The sequence below is a fragment of the Aricia agestis genome, chromosome 17 (assembly GCF_905147365.1).
Source record: "Aricia agestis chromosome 17, ilAriAges1.1, whole genome shotgun sequence".
NCBI classification, from domain to species: Eukaryota; Metazoa; Arthropoda; class Insecta; order Lepidoptera; family Lycaenidae; genus Aricia; species Aricia agestis.
The window spans coordinates 1,032,039-1,052,061 of NC_056422.1; the positions used below are offsets into that span (position 1 = coordinate 1,032,039).

The 20,023-nt window shown below is 38.1% G+C and overlaps 1 protein-coding gene across 3 annotated transcripts in view; it reads left to right on the plus strand.

Annotated features, from left to right (window-relative positions):
* LOC121735648 overlaps nucleotides 1–20,023 on the plus strand; it is a 103,884-nt gene that overhangs the window by 71,953 nt on the left and 11,908 nt on the right. For 2 of the 3 annotated variants that reach the window (XM_042126546.1, XM_042126548.1), the window contains one exon: nucleotides 6,069–6,190. In XM_042126546.1, the coding sequence (XP_041982480.1) occupies nucleotides 6,095–6,190 (96 nt within the window). In that variant the 5' untranslated portion in view covers nucleotides 6,069–6,094. Of the gene's footprint in view, nucleotides 1–394; nucleotides 574–6,068; nucleotides 6,191–20,023 lie in introns of those variants that run through there. The other variant, XM_042126547.1, reaches the window with a different exon arrangement.

A 20,023-nucleotide genomic window follows, 5' to 3' on the forward strand; every position in this document is an offset into this window, starting at 1 on the left:
TATAAAAATGTATCCAATGATCAAGGATATTTTTTGAAAATCTGCTGTCAAAAATTGCCATCAGATTCTTATTCTGAACGTACAGTAGTTGATTTTGGTTTTGAGCTAGGAGTGCGCGCAATTTACAACAGCTGGCGCAGCGGGATCGCATTTTCTATATTTTTTTAATAATACTCGTAAATTTGACAATAAGACTACGAATAATAAAAACTTTATTATTCGTAGCAATAAGAGAATGAAATTTTGCGACCCGTCCCGCTGCGCCTCCTTACGATGTGCGCGTACCCAAAACATTACGCGCGAGTTGTAAATAGAAACGCAATATGCAGTTGCATCATTTGGACTTGAACCAAATATCGAAATCAGTGTCACACTGACTGTCACCAAAGTGGACCAAATGGTTGATGTACTATATTTTATATATTAAACTATATTTAATTTGATATTCAAATAGTAAATAACGGTGAAATGTCCAGTGTGTGCTCTAAATGTTATTTCGAAGACATAACAATAGTTAAGTTCTTCATTGTGCTAAGTACTTACAAGATTTTGGAAGGAATCAATAATTTTAAGGTACCTTAATACAGATTAATACATATAAGCATTACAATATATTATCTACGTGGCCAAATAGATAAATAAAGATTTTTATTGTATGTTTTTCGAAATGGCTATACCGATTTTAATGAAAACATGGATTAGATAACAGGGAAGGAACTTTGACATTAGGAACTTTGTGACAAGAGTCAAGACGCAAGATGCTCGCGTGATTTTCTTTGCTACGAAATATCGAAAAAACTTTTTTTAAATGCTTTATTTACATCTTACGCATTTAAACATAACTGTACCTCAGGTCTAATATTTATAACAGTAACAAGCTTGGTAATCTACTTAATTAGATTTTTGAATATCATTCGAACGACTCAAAACTAATTTATAATCTGTGAGAGGAGAGTAATTAACCTATTTAGTAGGACAACCGTGAGCCATCATCATATATCTTGTATGTGATACATTACTCTTGTTATTGTATCTATGAAGCAACTCCCAACCAGTGTAGCCAGATTTGTATAGAAATAAAATAACATCGGCCAAGTGCGACTGATGAGGCGCATGAAGGGTTCCGTATCATATTTTATTCATAGCAAAAAGTAGACAAACATTACGTTTTTTGTATGGTACGAGTATCCCCGCTGTAAAAAATTTAACTGTCTAGCTAACGCGCTTCTTTAATTAACTACAGCCTGTTGACAGACATTATATACAAACAGCAGCAAAGACATAATAATAAGTAATCGGGTCCCGTTTTTACCTTTCGGCTCAAAACCTGCGGCGCGGCCGCGTGGTAGAGAGAGACTACTTACTTCCTCTCCTACGCTGCGCACCGTCTGACGAATACGAGTTTAGCACTTTTTACCCATCCGAGAAAGTGCACAATACCGCTGGAAAAGTTCCTTGTTACTTCGAAAATAGAGTACTATGTTTAAATTAGTCCTTGTGTATTTATTATAAGTAGGTAATAAGCCCCCAAACTATTTACTACCGTGACGACCCATCATCATACATCTCCCATGACAACTATTACATGGCTTGTTATATATTATGTTGGTATAAGTCGTAATAAATAACGTGACACAAGTGGAGCGATAGCCGACTGTAATATTAATCAGTCTGTCGCAGACAGTCCGACATTCCATACACTAGTTTGATACAACTAACAAGGTGTGGAAAAATCTATACGACAGAAAAATAAGTTTCTTAGTTTTTGAATCAGTATCAATTGGAAAAGAAGTATACACGGGGAGGCCGCCAATTTTTGCTAATTTGGCACTGAGTTATTACGTTGGTAGCGTAGATACTTCTACTACAAGAAAGAGAAAAAGTGTCTACGCTATTCAGTACTCTACATACTATAAAATGTTAGCGAATTTTTATTTCTACACTACCGTAGCGTTGACAAAATCAAACTAATAATTATCTCTGTAAATAATACACAATGTGGTTTGTATTGTAGTCCCAAACATGGCCCTTTTGACCACTTACATGATTCATTGATCTGCACCTAGAGTATAATTATAATATATTTTGTTTTACGCTATAATGCTAAGTACTCACTACTCACATACGGTTTTACTCGATCGAGCAATCACGTAGAGTAAAAACCACGTCTCGGGCTTTCGTCCACACATTCAGCATTACTCGATAGTTTTACTCCAAATTGAGTAACAATAATTATCGTGTGGACCGCAAAACTCACAGCACTTTTATCCGGCAGTTTCTGAGACTAGCGCGTTCAAACAAACAAACTCTACAGCTTTATAATATAAAGTATATCCATACTTTTTATTATAAAGCTGAAGGTATATACTATAGTCTTCGCTAATTCGAACTAGCCATATATATTCTAGATTTTCTTATTCTTATTGCCTTAATAAGATGAGATTTTATCATGAACTAATCGTGCTAGCGACGACCATACTCGGCGAGATCTGTATCGATATCAAAAGATATCCCGATGTTCCTGACTTACCTTTTACAGATAAGTATAGTTTCAAACGTGATTTTAATTAGTTTTAATAAGGAAATATAAGAAACCCTTATATAAGTTACTTTTCTATGGATCGAAACAATCGATCGTAAATGAGTAGAGAGAATAGGATACACATTAAACTACCATAGGAGCACAATAAAACTAATTTTCTAATAGGTTGAAGTCAATTTTTTTAAAACCTTCTATTGAATTTATAAACGATGTGATTGATTAATAACAATGATTGCCACCAAGATTGTGAAGCTACTATAGCATGCACAATCGACGTCGATCATGATTTCATGTCCCATTGGCCCTTAGGAATTATAGACATTTCATATCGGTCCATAATAGGTCAATGTAAAGGGGCCACATAAAATAACCAACATGGTATTCCAAAGAGGTGTGGAGAAAACTTACGATATGAAAAACGTGCGTAGGAATAAGTTATTAAGTGAAAGCACGGGGCAGGAATCTGATGGAATCCCATAAAAAGATCGTCGTGTCCGTAGGTGGTACACCATTATTGTACCGTAAAAGGTATATATTTAAATACGTAATATATTCTATTTTTATGCAGCATACTTTTTAATTAAGAAGAGTTTTTGGGAATTTTTCCGCGTGCTAACGGAGTGGTATGATAATTTTAAATGAATATTTGCAACTTGCGTAACTTATTAAATATTAATCATTGTCAACTAGTCATGAGTTGACTTGATGTTGAGCTGAGCTAATTGACAATATCTTTGTGGGAGACCTCTGCTTTGGCACCAATGAGCCGGCTCGGGCAGTTTAATACCAAGGCCGGGCCGCGAGAGCTACTCGAGTTCCCATGAGTAGCAGCTTATCATCAGCTGATCCATCTGCTCATCTCCTGATTTATTCTATTACCAAAAAACTTTAACTGATTTACATTTTTTTAAAGTTTTCACTTTGAGAACTTAAAGATGTAAATAAACTTACCAAATAAGAACTGAACATACCATAACGTATGATAAGTAAATACGAGTATACGATTGATCCATTCAAAAGTTCCTGGAGTAGCGAAGCGGAATATTAATTAATAATCAACGAACTGTTTAACATTTAATAACATTTCGAACGCAGCGTGGGCAAATTCCTATACAATATTCAACTGTTAGCGCCATAGATGTAGCACATAGGGACATCGCATTCATTTTACTGATAGAAAGCTTACAGCGTTGCTGTCTTTGTTTGTAGAAAAACACTGCAGATGAGTAATTTTCAAAATGATAGAAAATAATATAAGCCATTGAAACAAGTATAAACTATATATTAAGAGAGTAGACGAAAAACCCAGATGACTTATAGACTTTAAAAAAATTAATACCTAATAATTCTATCATTAATGGCTCCAAATCGACAACAAAAACCTGCAGATTTCTCTTCTTACACTGATACTTTATTTCTGTCGAAAACGTCTTATTTCAAAATTCAAATTATATCGATTTTCTGAAAAGGTGCCTCTTCACTATGGACCATGCTGATTGCTGGCCCACTTCAAGCCATCGACGCCATTATGTAGACGGGGTACTAACTTACTAGTGTGTGATAAGTGATGGTGGACGATTTCCAGCGTGGCGCGCAATGGCGTGGCCTGCAGTGGGCCATCGTGGGCTATTGTGTACTGGCTACTTTATGGCCGGCTTTGTGTACTGGCTACTTTATGGTCGGTTTTAATTTAAGCTGACGTTATTTTGTGAATTGTCCACCACATTTAATGCAACATCCCCATATACCACGCGTCGATGGTCGACCATGAGTCACGGGTATTGGCTTCCGTCGTGGGCGCCACAACAAGTCGAGCATTATGATCACGATGGAAATGAGATGACCAGACGCAGTGTGATACTAATTGTTTCTCCCGCTGCCATCAACTGGTTCAGTCATGCGTGCTACCCCTTCTGACAGCTGTCATAATAGTCTGACTATCCGTCATGACAGCTGTCAGAAAGTCCTGTCAGCGATCTGCCAAAAAGCTATCAAAAGCCTGTCAAATACAGCAGCCGTTCTCTATAATATTTTCTCCGACATAGAGTTGATGGTGCGAGAGAATAGAGATGTTTTCTGACTACCCGTCATGTTTTGTTTGCCATGACAGGTGCATCAAAGCCAAAAAAAAACTAGGCCGTCCGTTATGGATGATTTATACAGTATTTTTCAGAGCGAAGTAACCACTCCTCAAATACTGTAGTGCCTGGGACAAGATTTTTAAATGTCCGTATGGTTGCCCAAGCGCATACGGCATTCTCGCATCATAGTCGGCCTAGTCCAGAGGAAAGAACTAGTCAATACGTCTGGGACCAACTATGTGCGGGTTTCCTCACGATGTTTTCCTTCACCGTACGAGCGTCCGTATTATGTACTTGAGATCAGAAAATGTCTCATAGGTACACGCCTCCACCCGGGTTCGAACCTGCACCCTCTAAGAGTGCGAACCAAAGGTCTACCCATTAGGCCACGGACGCTCTTCATCACTGATCAAAGCCAACAAACAAATAAAACACCTAATGTCAAAGCCGACGAATCCCAAGTCCCAACGTTTTATATCATACCTACAAGGATCTATTATAGCGTAAATGTAAAACGAGCGCTGAAAATTACACCAGCAGTAATTCTTGAAAGTGATGCTTGGATGAATTGAGTGAGCGCAAAACAGCTTTTTACCCGACTCCGAAAAAAAAATGTTTTTCGAATTCACGTAGTTCACTTTCATTTCATTGTTTGGTACGTTCTACAGCCTGAACGGTTTGATGGATTTCAGCTCGAGAGAGTGTCTTTACATTCGTCTTTTATTGCGAGAGTGACATCATCATCCTCAGCCTATAGCCGTCCACTGCTGAACGTAGAAACGTATCCCGATCTTGGGCAGCCCTCATCATATTAATAATCTTGAAGCGCTGTAAGCCATATCAAATATGAAGCTAATCATAAAGTTATTACGTCGAAAAGCTCTAAGTAGGCTTCTGATCTGTAAATACTAAGTAGCCTAGGCTACCTAGATCATCTGACATCTAATTATCGTCATGAAACTGATCAGTAATAGCATATTGCGTACCGGATAATATAAGCAGTACTTTGCATAATACGACGTATATTTGCTTATGGGTTACTTGAGGTGACTGCAATACTGACTCAGCTATTTTGTTATATGAAGAGTTAGATAGTATGTGGCCTTTCGCAAGCACGTTCAATAATATAATATTATGCTAATAAGTATAACGACTCAAAGTTTTAAGTAGGTACACATAGCCATAGGTATACAATTTATTTGTATGATTAGCAGTATGGTATATTTGCCTATTGACTGTTACACATTGGTACGAGAATTGCAATTCTGACGTACGCGTTTTTGTCATATTTGTTCATTTTGGCATTGCGCGCCAGTGAGTCGCTTTGATATGCTCTACAATCGGAAAGCATGGATTTTAACAAGCTTATATTCACTATACTTTTACCCGTTTTATTTTGTTCCTGTTACCGAATAGCCGCTTTAATTTACCTCTCTTCGTTGCAGTGAGATGATGGTGTAGCGCATGGGGCATGGGTGGTGCGCTGCTGGAGGCGGCGGCGCGCGGGGATGCCGGCAGGGTCGCCAGCCTCATCCGAGCCGGCGCGCCCGTCGACGCCAGAGATGAGGTGAGTGATACATAGTTATATGCTCATCCAAGTCTACCATATAAGAACAACTGTAGCGAGAAGAGATGGTGGTTCTTTTTAGAAAGAATTCCTAGCGTATCTAGGGCGGGATTCGGATGAAGATGAAGCTGCTAAGAATGCATTGGAACCTCTACGGAGACCTAAAGGACTGTTCAATGTTTATACTGACTATGCAGAACCACGCCTTTAAAAGTCGAGACAGAGTTAAGAGACAACAATTATGTGGAGGGTAAAATTAATATGGTTTATTACAAGTACTTTTATAATTTGTTATCATTCATCAAACAACCAATACGAACTGAAATAGATATACACCACAATTCGATACCAGATTTGATACACTCTTAAAGCTATATATTTCTTTAATATATTATTATAGAGCGTGGCTCTTGACTCGGAGGTCGTGGGTTCGATTCCCGCGTTGGAAACATGTTATTTCCAAGTTTGCTTAGGACAATGCAGGCTGTTCACCTGATTGTTTGACAAGTAAGATGATCCATGCGTCGGATGGGCATGTAAAAAGTCGGTCCTGCGCCTGATCTCTCGCCGGTCGTGTCGGTCTTCCGTCCCACTGAGTTATGAGAGTAAAGGAATAGAGAGTGCTCACAAGAGCACTCTCTATACACAAGTACTGCGCACACACTTGGGCACTATAAAATTACTCATGCGTAGCTGGCCTGATTTCGATGAAACCGGCCACCGTCACCGAAACCGGTGTGGGAGCTATTATTATTTTTCTTTAGTTTTACCAAAACTGACAAGATAATCAAAAGGCTTATTTACCTTTTACCACTTCGAATATTATCATTGATGGTTTCGAAACGAACGCTGAACACGATGGAAATATGCAGTAGCGTTGACGAATACAAAACCCGTTCTGCGTAATTCCGGTAAGAGATGAATAATGTACGGTTCCCTTTATGGCAGCTCATATGGCCAGTACGGAACCCCGCTGGGTATATTTATGGTTTGGGCCGTTGCCATATTCGATATGATTGAGAGATAAACGTATTTCATAACGCCAAGGATCCCTATCCCGGAAAAAGATGGGATAAGATGGGATAGGAATCCTTGTACAGAAGTGCTTGTATCTTATTTTTACTGTTATTACCTTGTTCTGGATAAGTTTACTATTTATGTTGATAACATTAAAGGCGATATCATAAGTCTAAAGCCTAGACTCTAGAGTCCTTTGTCGCCCGCCCCTCCCTCCGGCTCACCTCCTAGACGTCAGGACTTTTAGTATGTTTTGTCCAGTAGAAATCGCTTAGGTTCCCGCTCACGCACTCTATGCCCTCTTTTGAGCCATTCGTTAACCGGACTATAAAGCAATGTTATTTTAGACTACGCCGTTATGGGAAGGAAGAACCACTTTACACTAACCTTCTATGATTTCTGAAAACAAAATGGCTCAATTCAGCACCCCTACACACGTTCTAAGAAAATAAATAAACATATTTACACTTGAAATTCCGTGAAATTCTTCTTCATTATAACCAGCTACCACGTAATGATCCAAGATTAGTGGATGGATAATAGTATACAATATTCGATAATAATACGTCTCTAACTAGAGCACGATCGAATACTTGTTTCACAATCACAAAAGTATCCGATCGTATTTTTTTCGAAACTTGTTTAATACGTGCTCATTATTAGCTATTATAGTTATAGGAGTAGCTGTAATAAATTATAGAATGAATTACCGAGTAAGTAGTAAGTACTTATTGAGAATTTTGAATCTTATTAACAAGTAATTCAATTAAAATAATTTAAAGACCCGCCCAGAGTTAGAAACTCGCGCACTATAATACTCGGTAAGTATTAAGTCTCTAGCTAGAACCTAAAAAATCTCGTGCAGTGGAAGCCTCCCTTGACTTTTATTATTTTATTTTGTTTTTAATTAGATTTAGGGCTGAGTATGTAAGAACTAAGATTAGAAACTTGGCTCTACATGATATCTCACTGCTTTTTGACACCACGAACTATAATATTATTATGTTCTCATCTTGGCAACATTTTTACATGAAAATGTTTTTGGTGGGATTATTTTATTTTATTGCTTTAAGCAATAAAAATAGATTAAAACAAAATAAAATAATATTTTATACGTGGTAGAGCCATGCTAGGCAAGAATGGGCCGGCTCAACAGGAGAAATACCACGTTCTCACAGAAAACCGGCGTGAAGCAGCGCTTGCGCTGTGTTTCGCCGAGTGAGTGAGTTTACCCGAGCCCCAATTCCCTTCCCTATCCTCCCCTATTCCCTTCCCTTCCCATCCCTACCCTTCCCTATTACCCTATTCCCTCTTAAAAGGCCGGCAACGCACCTGCAACTCTTCCGATGCTGCGAGTGTCCATGGGCGATGGAAGTTGCTTTCCATCAGGTGACCCGTTTGCTCGTTTGCCCCCTTATTTCATTAAAAAAAGCGCTATAGCGGCAACTACCCAGCCACAGAAACATGTTACTTGTCTACCTCCGTTACAACCGTTCTTGAGATTCATCTAACATCATTGTGGCAGACGAAAAGATATGAAAACTATAACCTCTAGAGGCTCTACAGTGGTATTTGTAGTAGGCACAAGGCAGCAGAGGCACGTATTTTCCGCAAAAATGTATGTTAATCACTCACTTGTTTTTATGGCTGTATCAAATATTGTAACACGATAACCAATCGCAGGCGATCAAATGTCACAAGCAGTCGTCATTGGTTAACTTGAGGGAATCGAATAAATTAATTCTATATTTAAATTGAACAAATATATTGAATATCGAATTAAGTCAATTAGTACAGTATAATGGCCGTTTTACTTATCTGATAGTGTTCTTTATTTAAATTGTATTATATTATCAGTGTTTTGTCTTAATAAACACACCGGCAAAATTAGAGGAACATAACAAAATTTTCAATATTTTTTAAATTGTTCACTGATTTTTATATATTTATTTATTTATTTACTACTCGATTATTAAAAAATAAATTTTATATGAATTTAGGGCATAAAAACGTGAAAAATAGAAAAAAATCAGCAAAAATAAAAAAATTAAGAAAATCTTTGAAATTTCAGTAGTAAGTTTTTAAGATAAATTCTCCATTTTTATTTAAGAAATGCCATGTTAAAAGCGTGTAATGCCTTCTATGGATCTCAATCGGGCCTGGATACGCCATTCCATGCTTGCATTTTAATTGTCAATCATTTCCTGTGGGATATTCTCCTACTCCTCCAGTAGCGCCAACTCGAGCTCCTGGACACATTTTGGAGCTGGAGTTTTAACTCGTACCGTTCACCCATTGATGTGCCATACGTCTTCAATCGGATCCACATCCGTAGACCACGCTGGCCTCTCGACCTGGGCTACGCCAGCATCGTTTAGGTAATAATGCCCGATTTTCTTACTCTATGGACGCATATAAAATTGAAATTACTACCTAAAATTGTGTAAAAGGAACACCATGCAGTTCCAGGATTTCGGTGCTATAGCCCTGTACTGTCAAAGTACCATCATCCATAATCATCAGCTCCATGCGGGCTCCAAATCATATGCAACTCCAAACCATTACGAAGCCTGCATCATAGGCCACTGTTTCCGGTAAATTTGATGGCCTGTAGCTATCCTTATGATTTATCCACATTCTTTATCGCCTGTCAATACAATATACACAGAATTTGCTCCCATCACTGTACAGCACAAGATTTCACTCACTTGTCTAATTTTGATGTTCACGCGCAAATCTTAGCCTGGCTCTTCGGTGTCCTGTCTCAAGTTTTGGTGCCCTTGCTGACACTTTTGAGTTTAATTTAACTTCTTTGAGTCTTCTTCTTACTGTACAATCACTTACACGTTCATCTTGGATCTGTTCCGACAGGTTTCGTGTCTACATAGCAGTTTGAGGTCGATTTCTTAAGTTTTGTTTCCTTACAAAATGGTCGGCCTGAACCATTGTCACCCGATATCTGCCTTGTTCTCGTCTCCGAACGTAAGATCCAGTCTCTCTGAAGCGTTGAAAGTTACGATGAACCACGGAAGCCGACACACCTAAGGCCTGACTGACCGGACGGTAGGTGTGACCTTTCTCTATCGTGGTTACAGCTCTAGCTGTCGCAGATGCTGAGAAATCACTAATTTTGTATCTAAGCAATGTGGTCTTCCAAAAACCAAACAATCAAATGAGCTGAGCATACCTTGCACCCCGCTAAAACGCCATTCTTATCAGGAACACTTACAACGTCAATAATCGAAAAACACTTATTAGGGCATAATTGCTATAAAAACCTGTCAACTTGCCAGTTTTGTTCAATATTTTATTTCTTGAATGAGCTTAGAAGCTATAAAAAAGGCTTTCAGACAGCCCGACCCACTTGAGTTCAAGTTTTGGCCCTTTTTACCTATGTTCCGCTAATTTTGCCAGTGTGTGTAGAAAACTTTTCGAAGAACATTTAAGTAAGGTAAAAGCACTAATGGTAGACTCGGAACTAATCATAATCATAATCATCATTTATTTGCAAAGAATGACACTTACGACAAAAATACCATAAAAATAAGAATTAGTCTAATTTTTTGTCAACATTATAAACTTTATAAGCTTCTCAAGCTATCTGTTGACGTGAAAAAATATATTAGGGACGCCTTCGGGAACAAAATTTTAAAATGGGATCAGTTTTCGTAAATAATGTGACCGCGTCAACACGCGCTCGGCAGTTTCTTAGCAAATAGGTTAAGGAAGGCAAAATTTTGCGTAAGTTTTGAATACATTTATTTGATTTCTTGTAATTTCTATTGATTTAATTAGATTAATGGTCATGTTATTTACACAAATTAATGTTTATTTATGATTTTTTATCCATTATCTCTAACAATATAAAGGGTGTCTACTATTAGTTCTTGAAAATGTAAAAAACCGAATAGATGACATGGAACTCATATCATCATTTTGCAATACATACCTACTAAAGTTATTTTGTAGTTTATTCTACTGCAAATATCATCAATATTCTCTAAAAATATAATTCTATTAACAAACTAACAAATTAGAACTACTGTACCTAAAAATTGACATATTAGACCTTGTCTGACCTAAAAATCGATTGCTTTAGTTTTTTAGCAGTAAAAAGAAGAAAAAGGAGAGCTGAGAAAAGAAAGAAGAAAAAAGAAGAGGCAAGAGAAGCATGGAGACTAAAGACTGAAAATAAATTTGCTAGGAAAAAATATATGAAAAATAAAAATAAAAGGAAAGATAGTTTTAGCATGGAAGAAGAATGGATAGAATCTGAAGACAACGTGGATAATATTAATTCATATGCATGTAGTTACTATGATGAAGTAAATGAAATCCTTAAAAAAAACGGCAAATAAAGACCTAATAATAGGAAAAATGTTAAATGTAATGTAATGTTCTATGTCAACTATTAATTAGTTCATATTGGTGTCTACTATTAGTGATGTTCGTTTACTGTGATGTCATCTATTAGTTGTTATGACTAAGTTTACAAAAAGACTAATAATTTATTTTTTAATTGATTTGTCAGTGAATAATCATAATAGTTTTATTTTGTAAGAGTTACTGAAGACATGGAAGAAGTTATCAATCCTTTATTTTAATAAATATAAATTTTACAACATTCAAATGTTCCATGTTTCCTTAAAGCGTCTGCCATTAGTGCTTTTACCTTAATTATTTAATAGAAAAGCTTTAACTGTCTTAAAATTTAGATCCTTAGATTTTGGATCAATAATATTATGTTGCTTAAAATCTGTAAAAATATGGTAGTGCATTGTAAATAAAAATGCTATTTTTGTTATATAATGACAACTTGCAACTAGAAATCTAATTGCTACGTTTTTGCGATTACATAATGTGGTAAATAGAAACATAAATATTATCACAGTAATAATATAAAAAATACAATCAACAAATAAACATTATGTGGCGGCGTGCTGGGCACACTAATTTATGTAGATGTGTTCACACTACATCGATAGTGGCTTACTAGAAGAGACAGAGACATGGGCGTACCCAGGTAGGGGCAGGGGGAGGCAGCCGCCCCCTCCTAGAAGATAAAATAAACTTGAATTTACTGTCAAGTGAGAATTAAAAACGTGTTACCTACTCTGCGCAAAATGAAGTGTTGAAAACCATATTCTCGAAACAGGACAACAAACATTCAATATTTCGCGAGTCGCGCGGCTCACAGCCGCTGCACCGACACCATGGCACTCGTATCCAACGAGCTGCTGGCGTTCGTACAACACGTCGTCAACACCATGGACGAAGATGGCTGACTCGATAAATATGCGTCGCGGAGCTCAGCGTGACTCGCCGTTTTGCACGTCAGCGAAATCGAGTGGGTCAGCAACAGCCGCCGCCGTCAGCTCGCCGTCCGCGTCACCGCGTGACGTTGACACGAAATTGAGGCCATCGACTCAAGCAAAAAATTATGCAAGCGTCGCTGCTTGCCCCGCACCGCCCCCGCGGGCAAAGGCGAGGGGTGCAAAGGAGGGCCGCAAGGCTGAAAATCTTCGACTCGACAGGGACGAGAGCAGGAGGTGCGACGAGGAGGGCTGGTGGAGAGTGTGTCGTGTGTCGAGGTTGGTGCGTACACTTGTACTATCTTGAGAGAATACCTATCGGTGAGTCTCAAAACAAGGTACGCTACCCTCTCCGACACACTCGAGATCTCGACAACGTTGTCAACGAGAGATTTGTTGACGAGGAATCCCACGCCGCCCCGGGGTGTATGATCTCCCTCTCGGAAGTAGAAAAGGTGACCCGATGGCAGAGTCATGGTGTCTTCCCCTTGTCTTCGGACCTCGCACAACCCTAATACATGCCAACGGATTTTTTCCAATTCTACCTCCAGTTCGACTGGAGAACGGACGACGGACAACGGACGAACGCTTAGACTCGAAGACCACCTGGTCTTCGAGTCTAAGCGTTCGTCCGTTGTACGTCGCCAGGTCCAGTTGGTGGTAGCGATCCGTAGCCCGGAGATTCTTAGCACCCCTCGCAGTGCCGTTACCATGGCCGCTACCGTGGTCAGGAATAGTACCGCTACCGGGAACTAGGGGCCATCTTTTTCTGGTGCGTTTCATAAGAGGCATTTGCTCATAATTGCCACGCGGAGCACGCGGATTGGCAATCTGACAGGGGGCCAATGAATCAAACCATCAATGCTGCAGCCCATTGATGACCATGGATTTCTTCACTGACCCTTCGTTGATGGTTTTACCGCCATCCTTCGGTTGACTAACTGCGCTTGATGTTAGCTCTATCCCACACTAATTATTGTGAGACAGAACTACCATCAGGCGGGCGGTGGGGTCGTCACATCCCTACGCCTACGCCATCACATTACTCATAAGACAAAAAGTTTTCACCAATGTTTTTGTGTAAGTACACGTCCTTATGCCCAAACCAATGTTATTTTCTCGTCTTAGTTCTTAAACTAAGACGAGAAAATAACATTGGTGAAAACTTAACATACAGACACTCGTAATGGCTAGAAGAGGGCAGTGGTAAGGTTAGGGGGCACTTTCTTCAGTCCGCTTGGCGCTTTCTGTATTGTTTTATAATCGTACGATCATAAACAAAATAGTTAAGGATTTAAAACTTATCAGTATTGTTAATTGTTATGCGGGCAAAATGCTTTTTGATAAAGCCTCCCACATAAACACAAATCATTGGTGGCAAATGGTAATATCTAAGGCAGGGTTTCCCAAACTTATTTTATCTACTGCCCACTTTGAGAGCAAATTATGTTTTAGCGCCCCCTTTGTTTCAATTTTAAATGCATCCCGATGAAATACATCACCCCTGAGCCTCTACACAATATCCCCATTTTTTTTCTGGATCCCACACCCTAAAGTATATACGAGTATGATAATTATTGATAAGGGTAAAGAAATCAAACATGAGATATTTAATATTTTTGGCCGCAACACAGCTGCTGCATTAAAATTCAAGGCAAAAACTATCTTGTGTCCCTTCCTGAAACTTAAAGTAGGTACCTATCTCTATTATGAGTAGGTATGTGGTGGTAGTAGTTGTATATTGCATCACAAGTCAAAATGTTATGCACGTCTCCATTACTATATCTACGGAACTAACGGAACTCAGAGAAAAGACATGAGATTGAATATACAATACGCTTTTGCATGTTTCATAAGTTATGAGTTATTATGGAGACGGACCGGTGGGGAATCAGCATAATGATCGGTCTTGGACCTTATGTCAATGATTATTGTTAATTGTTCAGACATTATACCTCGCACAAGTTATAAGAAGAGTAGAACTTAGAGAAGAACACAATAAGGTCCACTTGCGCAGATCCAGGTTAAACTTAATACCGGGTTAAATAGTGTGTTATCTCTTACATTCTTCATATTAGGTATATTAAGTATACGAAAGAGATAACATATTTTAATCAGGGATTAACTTTAACCTAGATCTATGCAAGTGGGCCTTAGAAACTATTTGTGACATAAAATTTTCAAAATGTGTGGTTCTTCAGGAGTCAGGATGTAAAGAAAGTATTGTTTATAATCAAACGCAAAATATAATTTATTTAGCCACCAAGCTGAACCTTTGTCATTGTCAATATTCTGCGGGAACCGTACATTATGGCGTAAAAGTTGGTTAAGTTTGTCTTGATGGGAATTGGGACTATATGATCTACTACAATAATTATTATTTGTTGCAAAATTATCAAAATCAGTCTAGTATGACTTTTTATATCTCTTCCAGTAAAAACAACTCCGTGGTTCTCTACTACCGGTAGTCGGAGTATAAACTTTGTGAAGCTGAGCTATTAAGTTAATTTCAAGCAATATTTCACGATTAAAACCTGATACATTGATTATTTTAATCTTATGTAAATAAAAATTTGTTGATCATCAGGAAAATGAAAAACTTTATGGTGGCAAATTCCTTAGTGATAGATTTATAGGTCTAAGTAAATTGATTTGTAAAATATATTATACTTAGCTATTGATTATTTAAAAAAATCGGAATTTTCAAATGTCGAGTGATTTGCTGTCATGAGTTTTAGATTGATAATTTGTTTTCTTAATTTATTTAGTTAATAAACGAATAACAAGCATTTTCCCGTTAGAGTGGCCTTACATGGTTCAGGGTCCTTACTAGTGCGAGCATAAAAACGCAATTCGGCGGAAAAATATAATACGGTACTTAAAAATTAATACCCACTACTGACAGCTGAACATAAAACCTCCTCCTTTTTTGGAAGTCAGCTAAAATATGCCTTTATCTTTCTCCGTAGTTTCTTTAGTAGTTTCAGAGCACATGTTAAATTAAAAAAAAATAGGTACCTACCTTATTTTTTAATTGTCCAGTCTAGCTTAAAGTAAATATTTTGATATTTCGTATACAATAAAGAGAAGACATTATATTTTGACAACATTAATCCAGATGATACAAGTGGACCTTGCACAGAGTAACAAGTTTTAAAAACAAAGTATTTTTAAATTGCGTACCCTCGCCGCCATATTGAAATCGTCACATCACCAGTTAATAACACTATAATAAAATGTTTCTAAAATTAGTCCCGTAATTAAACAAACAGTTATTTTAATCGATACGATCCTGATACAATGTCGAAAAACCGGGTACGGTCGCGGACATACAATGTTTAGCAATATGAAACTTATGTCCTTATGTTATAAGGTTGAATTTGGGTTGAATAGAATGCGTTTGTGGAAAATACTTGGAAATAATTTGAGTGAGGCACAGAGTTGTTTTTGTGTGGTTAATTATGAAGTATTTGTATCTTGTACCATCGACTGATGAAACGAATAAAGGGATTCTTCCAATCTAAAGGTTTTGTTTTCAAGTCAGATATGAAGAGCCACGTTTTTCAAAATTCGTTGGCTGCATGCATTGTGCAGTGTACTTCTAAAGGAAAACTAGGACTATGAAGTTAGTTTCTAATGTTTGCAGTGACGGATTAGCCCTTAATCAAATGAAGCAATTGCCTAGGGCATCACGTCTGAGGGGGCACCAGGAGAGTAAAGGTTCAAAGACCGATTCTCGTTGAGATACGGATAGGGGGACCCACAGGCATGGATTGCTTAGGGCATCAAGTAGTCTTAATCCGTCACTGAATGTTTGGGATAAACAATAAGTATTTATACAAAAAATACAAATATTTATTGGCCAAAAAACAAAAATTAACATAATATGCGATAATGGATCCCCACACTAGGCGATGCCTGTCCTGTGGGGACGAGACGAAGTTACGATATTTATTGCATAACTCCCGATTGATTGTATTAGATTGGGCTTTAGAATTTTTTTTAAATACTTAATGTTACTTTTTCACCACCGTGTTTTAGTGTCATTTATCTCTTTACAGTTTTCTGGGCTTTTCAAAAGGCAGTTCAAATTTATTCAACGCTCTTCGAGTCGAAAAACCTTAGACACAGTTTTCCAACCGTACTGAACTGTAAACGACTAGAGTTTTTACCGTCTAGACCAGCATTTCCCAAAATGGACGATATAACGCCCCCTTGTGGGCGCTGAAGGCCTATAGGGTGGGAAAGGTGTGGGACCCATAAAATAGGGGGGCGTTGTGTAGAGGCTTGGGCGGTGATATGTAATTTCTTTCATCTGGATGCATTTTAAATTAAATGCATCTATTCCCTCACATTTGTTTTAATTTTTATCTAGCTTTTGTTAAACAAAGTTCCCGGAGTTCCAGGACTGGAGAAAATTCGGGAATGTAAATTAAGTTTTGCGGTAATGGTAAAAATATGGTTTGTAAACGACTAATTTAGAATTTTGTATTTATTTTTATATAATTTGCGGCAATAGCCCCTTAATTTAATTAAAGATAAAAATTATGTGAAAAGAATTATATACGTAGCTAGAAAATAATTTATTCTCAAAGTGAGCAGTAGACAAAATAAGTTTGGGAATCCCTGATCTAGACTCTAGTTATTTGATATATTTTCTAATAACGAGTTATAATCAGTAGATCTAAAACATCGGAGTCAGCCGCGGCGGCGCGGGCGGTGTCATATTTTGACGTTATCTCCGCATCTCCAAAAACAAAACGGTGTCCGCTTAAAGCAATTAACATCAGCTAATGCTTGATTTCAAATGAAATAATAGTGTAGTTGACACGAGATAGATGTGAATTTTTCTAATCTAGGAAGCTTGAAATTGCGCTATTAGAGCAAGCTTTTAGCGTTTTCGGCATCCAGAACTGCCCCGGGGCAGGGCAGGCCGAATGGATATGAAAATAGCCGAAGCTAAAATTACATACACTACGTATTGTACTAGTACATGCTAGTACTAAGTCTAAGTGCTTCGTGGATCATCGGTTATGTTCGGCTATTTCCGTATCCATTCGGCCTGTCCTGCCATGTTTTGTCAATTGTCGTTATAATTTATAGTTTATCATCTAACTCTATGTAGTTATCCTTAGCAATATTTTTTTTAAATATCGTTTGCTGTAGATCTCCATGACGGCCATGGCCATGGTCCTTGAACCATCCATCATGATGGATAACGATGATTGCAAAGCTTTTTTTGTCACGTTGTTGTCCACGATCGACATCGATTGTGTTAGAACACAATCGATGTCGATCGTGGACAACAACGTGACAAGAAAATATGCCCCTCTACATGTTTGTAACCGCTAGTAGAGTTTGAAGTAGACAAGTTAGAACAGTTTTTTTCTTTCAACCATAATATTATACCTAGCGGAATAGAGAAACAAAGGCCTGAGCAAGAGAGATGTCACTGTCAGTAACACTGCGTGATAAAAAAGAGACGTGTGATACATGACAGCAGAACCATTTTTTTTCATCTGTTTGACGTCCAGTCGGCACTTATGGCACGTCGACAATTAATAATTATCTTAGAAAGATGCTTGTGTAAGTGTATACGTAAACAAATTTTTACACACAGACGTTGATCAATTTCGGCTTTGTTTGACAGCTCGAGATTGTTGCTCTACTCCGCTAGGTATATTAACTTTATGGTTTCAACACAAGTACCATTAACTAATTTTGACATAAATGATATTATGCTTGTGGCACTGCGATTGGGAAACTAATATGATCAGACTTAGGGCGAAGCCAAACGAGCGTAATTTGTGAGTCACGACTCACTCGTCGTGACTCGTGAGCCGCAGAATTTTTTTCATACAAAAGACTCACAAAATTACGTTCATGTGAATCAAACGGGACTCTTGTATGAAACTGAATGCAGCAGAATTCTGCCCGGGAAAATCTGCGGCACACGAGTCACGGCTCACAAATACGCTCGTTTGGCTTCGCCCTTAAACACTAAACAGTAAAACAATAGCTATCTCATTTCATGACACAAGCTAATGTAGTCCCCACTTCAATTTCCATCTGCGGTAGGTGTATGTGCAATCATATCTGCGGAACACCAGCCTGCACCAGGAAACGGGCGGATGGCAGGTAATGAGTGCGGACACCGTTATGTGTGAGTCTGTCTGTCTGTAATGATTACAATGGATATTGCTATTTCCTTTAGTCCTTCTTGATATTTTATACATATACCTACTTAGCAAGTACTATGCAATATTTTTTTAACTAGGTGTACCTTGATTCTTCGCCTGATCAGTCAGAAAATCCGCGACAAGAACAAAACGTTTTATAACTATGACGTTTTAATACACAGCTTAGATATTTTCTTTAATCAGGGCGTTTTTCAACTATTATGGCATCACTTTGATTAAAATCAAAATTTAGTAATTATAAGTAACGAGCTTTTGCCCGCGGCTTCGCTCGCGTTAAGAAGTATTATTATATACAAACTTTCATCCCCTATTTTAACCCCTTGGGGGTAGAATAGATCAAAATCCTTTCTTAGCGGATGCCTACGTCATAACATCTACCTGCATGCCAAATTTCAGCCCGATCGGTCCAGTGGTTTAGGCTGTGCGTTGATAGATCACCATGTCAGTCAGTCACCTTTGAGTTTTATATATATAGATTTTAAGATGTCTATATTTATTACTTCTTAAATCTTCACGTAAATACTGCTGAACGGATTGTGACCGGTATGATAGTAATATTAGCGCTGCAATAACATACAATATTTTTTGTATCCCGAAAAAGTGTGGTAGTGTTCCCAAAAAATCTGTATTTAAAGCGGGGAATTGACTACCGGGGCCGCCCGCTACGGGCCGCCCGTCACAGGCAGGTCTGTCGCATGTCGCATGTCTGCTCGTCAATTCCTAGGTACGGGCTAGGGTTACTGAGGATTCCTCTTCCGCTTCCTCATAATGAGGAAGTTCCGCAATATTTTGGGTTCCTCAACCGCTACCGCATCCTCATAAATAAAAATAAAAAAATCCTCTTCCGCTATCGCTTCCTCAAAATTTAAGAGGAATTTATGAGGAATTTCACTTCGTATGCGCGTCGCGAATCCAATCATGGCAACGCACACGCCAGAGCCAGAGAATTGTATCATTCACTCATCTTTTTTTTGTGTGCGTTGTTGTGTATGTTTAGCTTGGGAAAATTAAGGAATTCAGACCGAATAATTCGTGTAGTTTTGAAAGTTGGTACAGTTGTTCCTAAAGGTTTTATACGTGGGAGAGCCATGCTTCGGCACGAATGGCTCGACCGGAAAAATACCACGTTCTCACAGAAAACCGGCGTGAAACAGCGCTTGCTTAGTAAATTTGGAAAAAATCTAACGTAGCTTTAACAGATCATAGTACTTATTGTATAAAAATCATTTGTCTAAACGCATTGTCCAGGGAGTAAATTGGGGAATATGTTTGTATGGAAAAACAGTGCGAGCGTACCCTTTTAA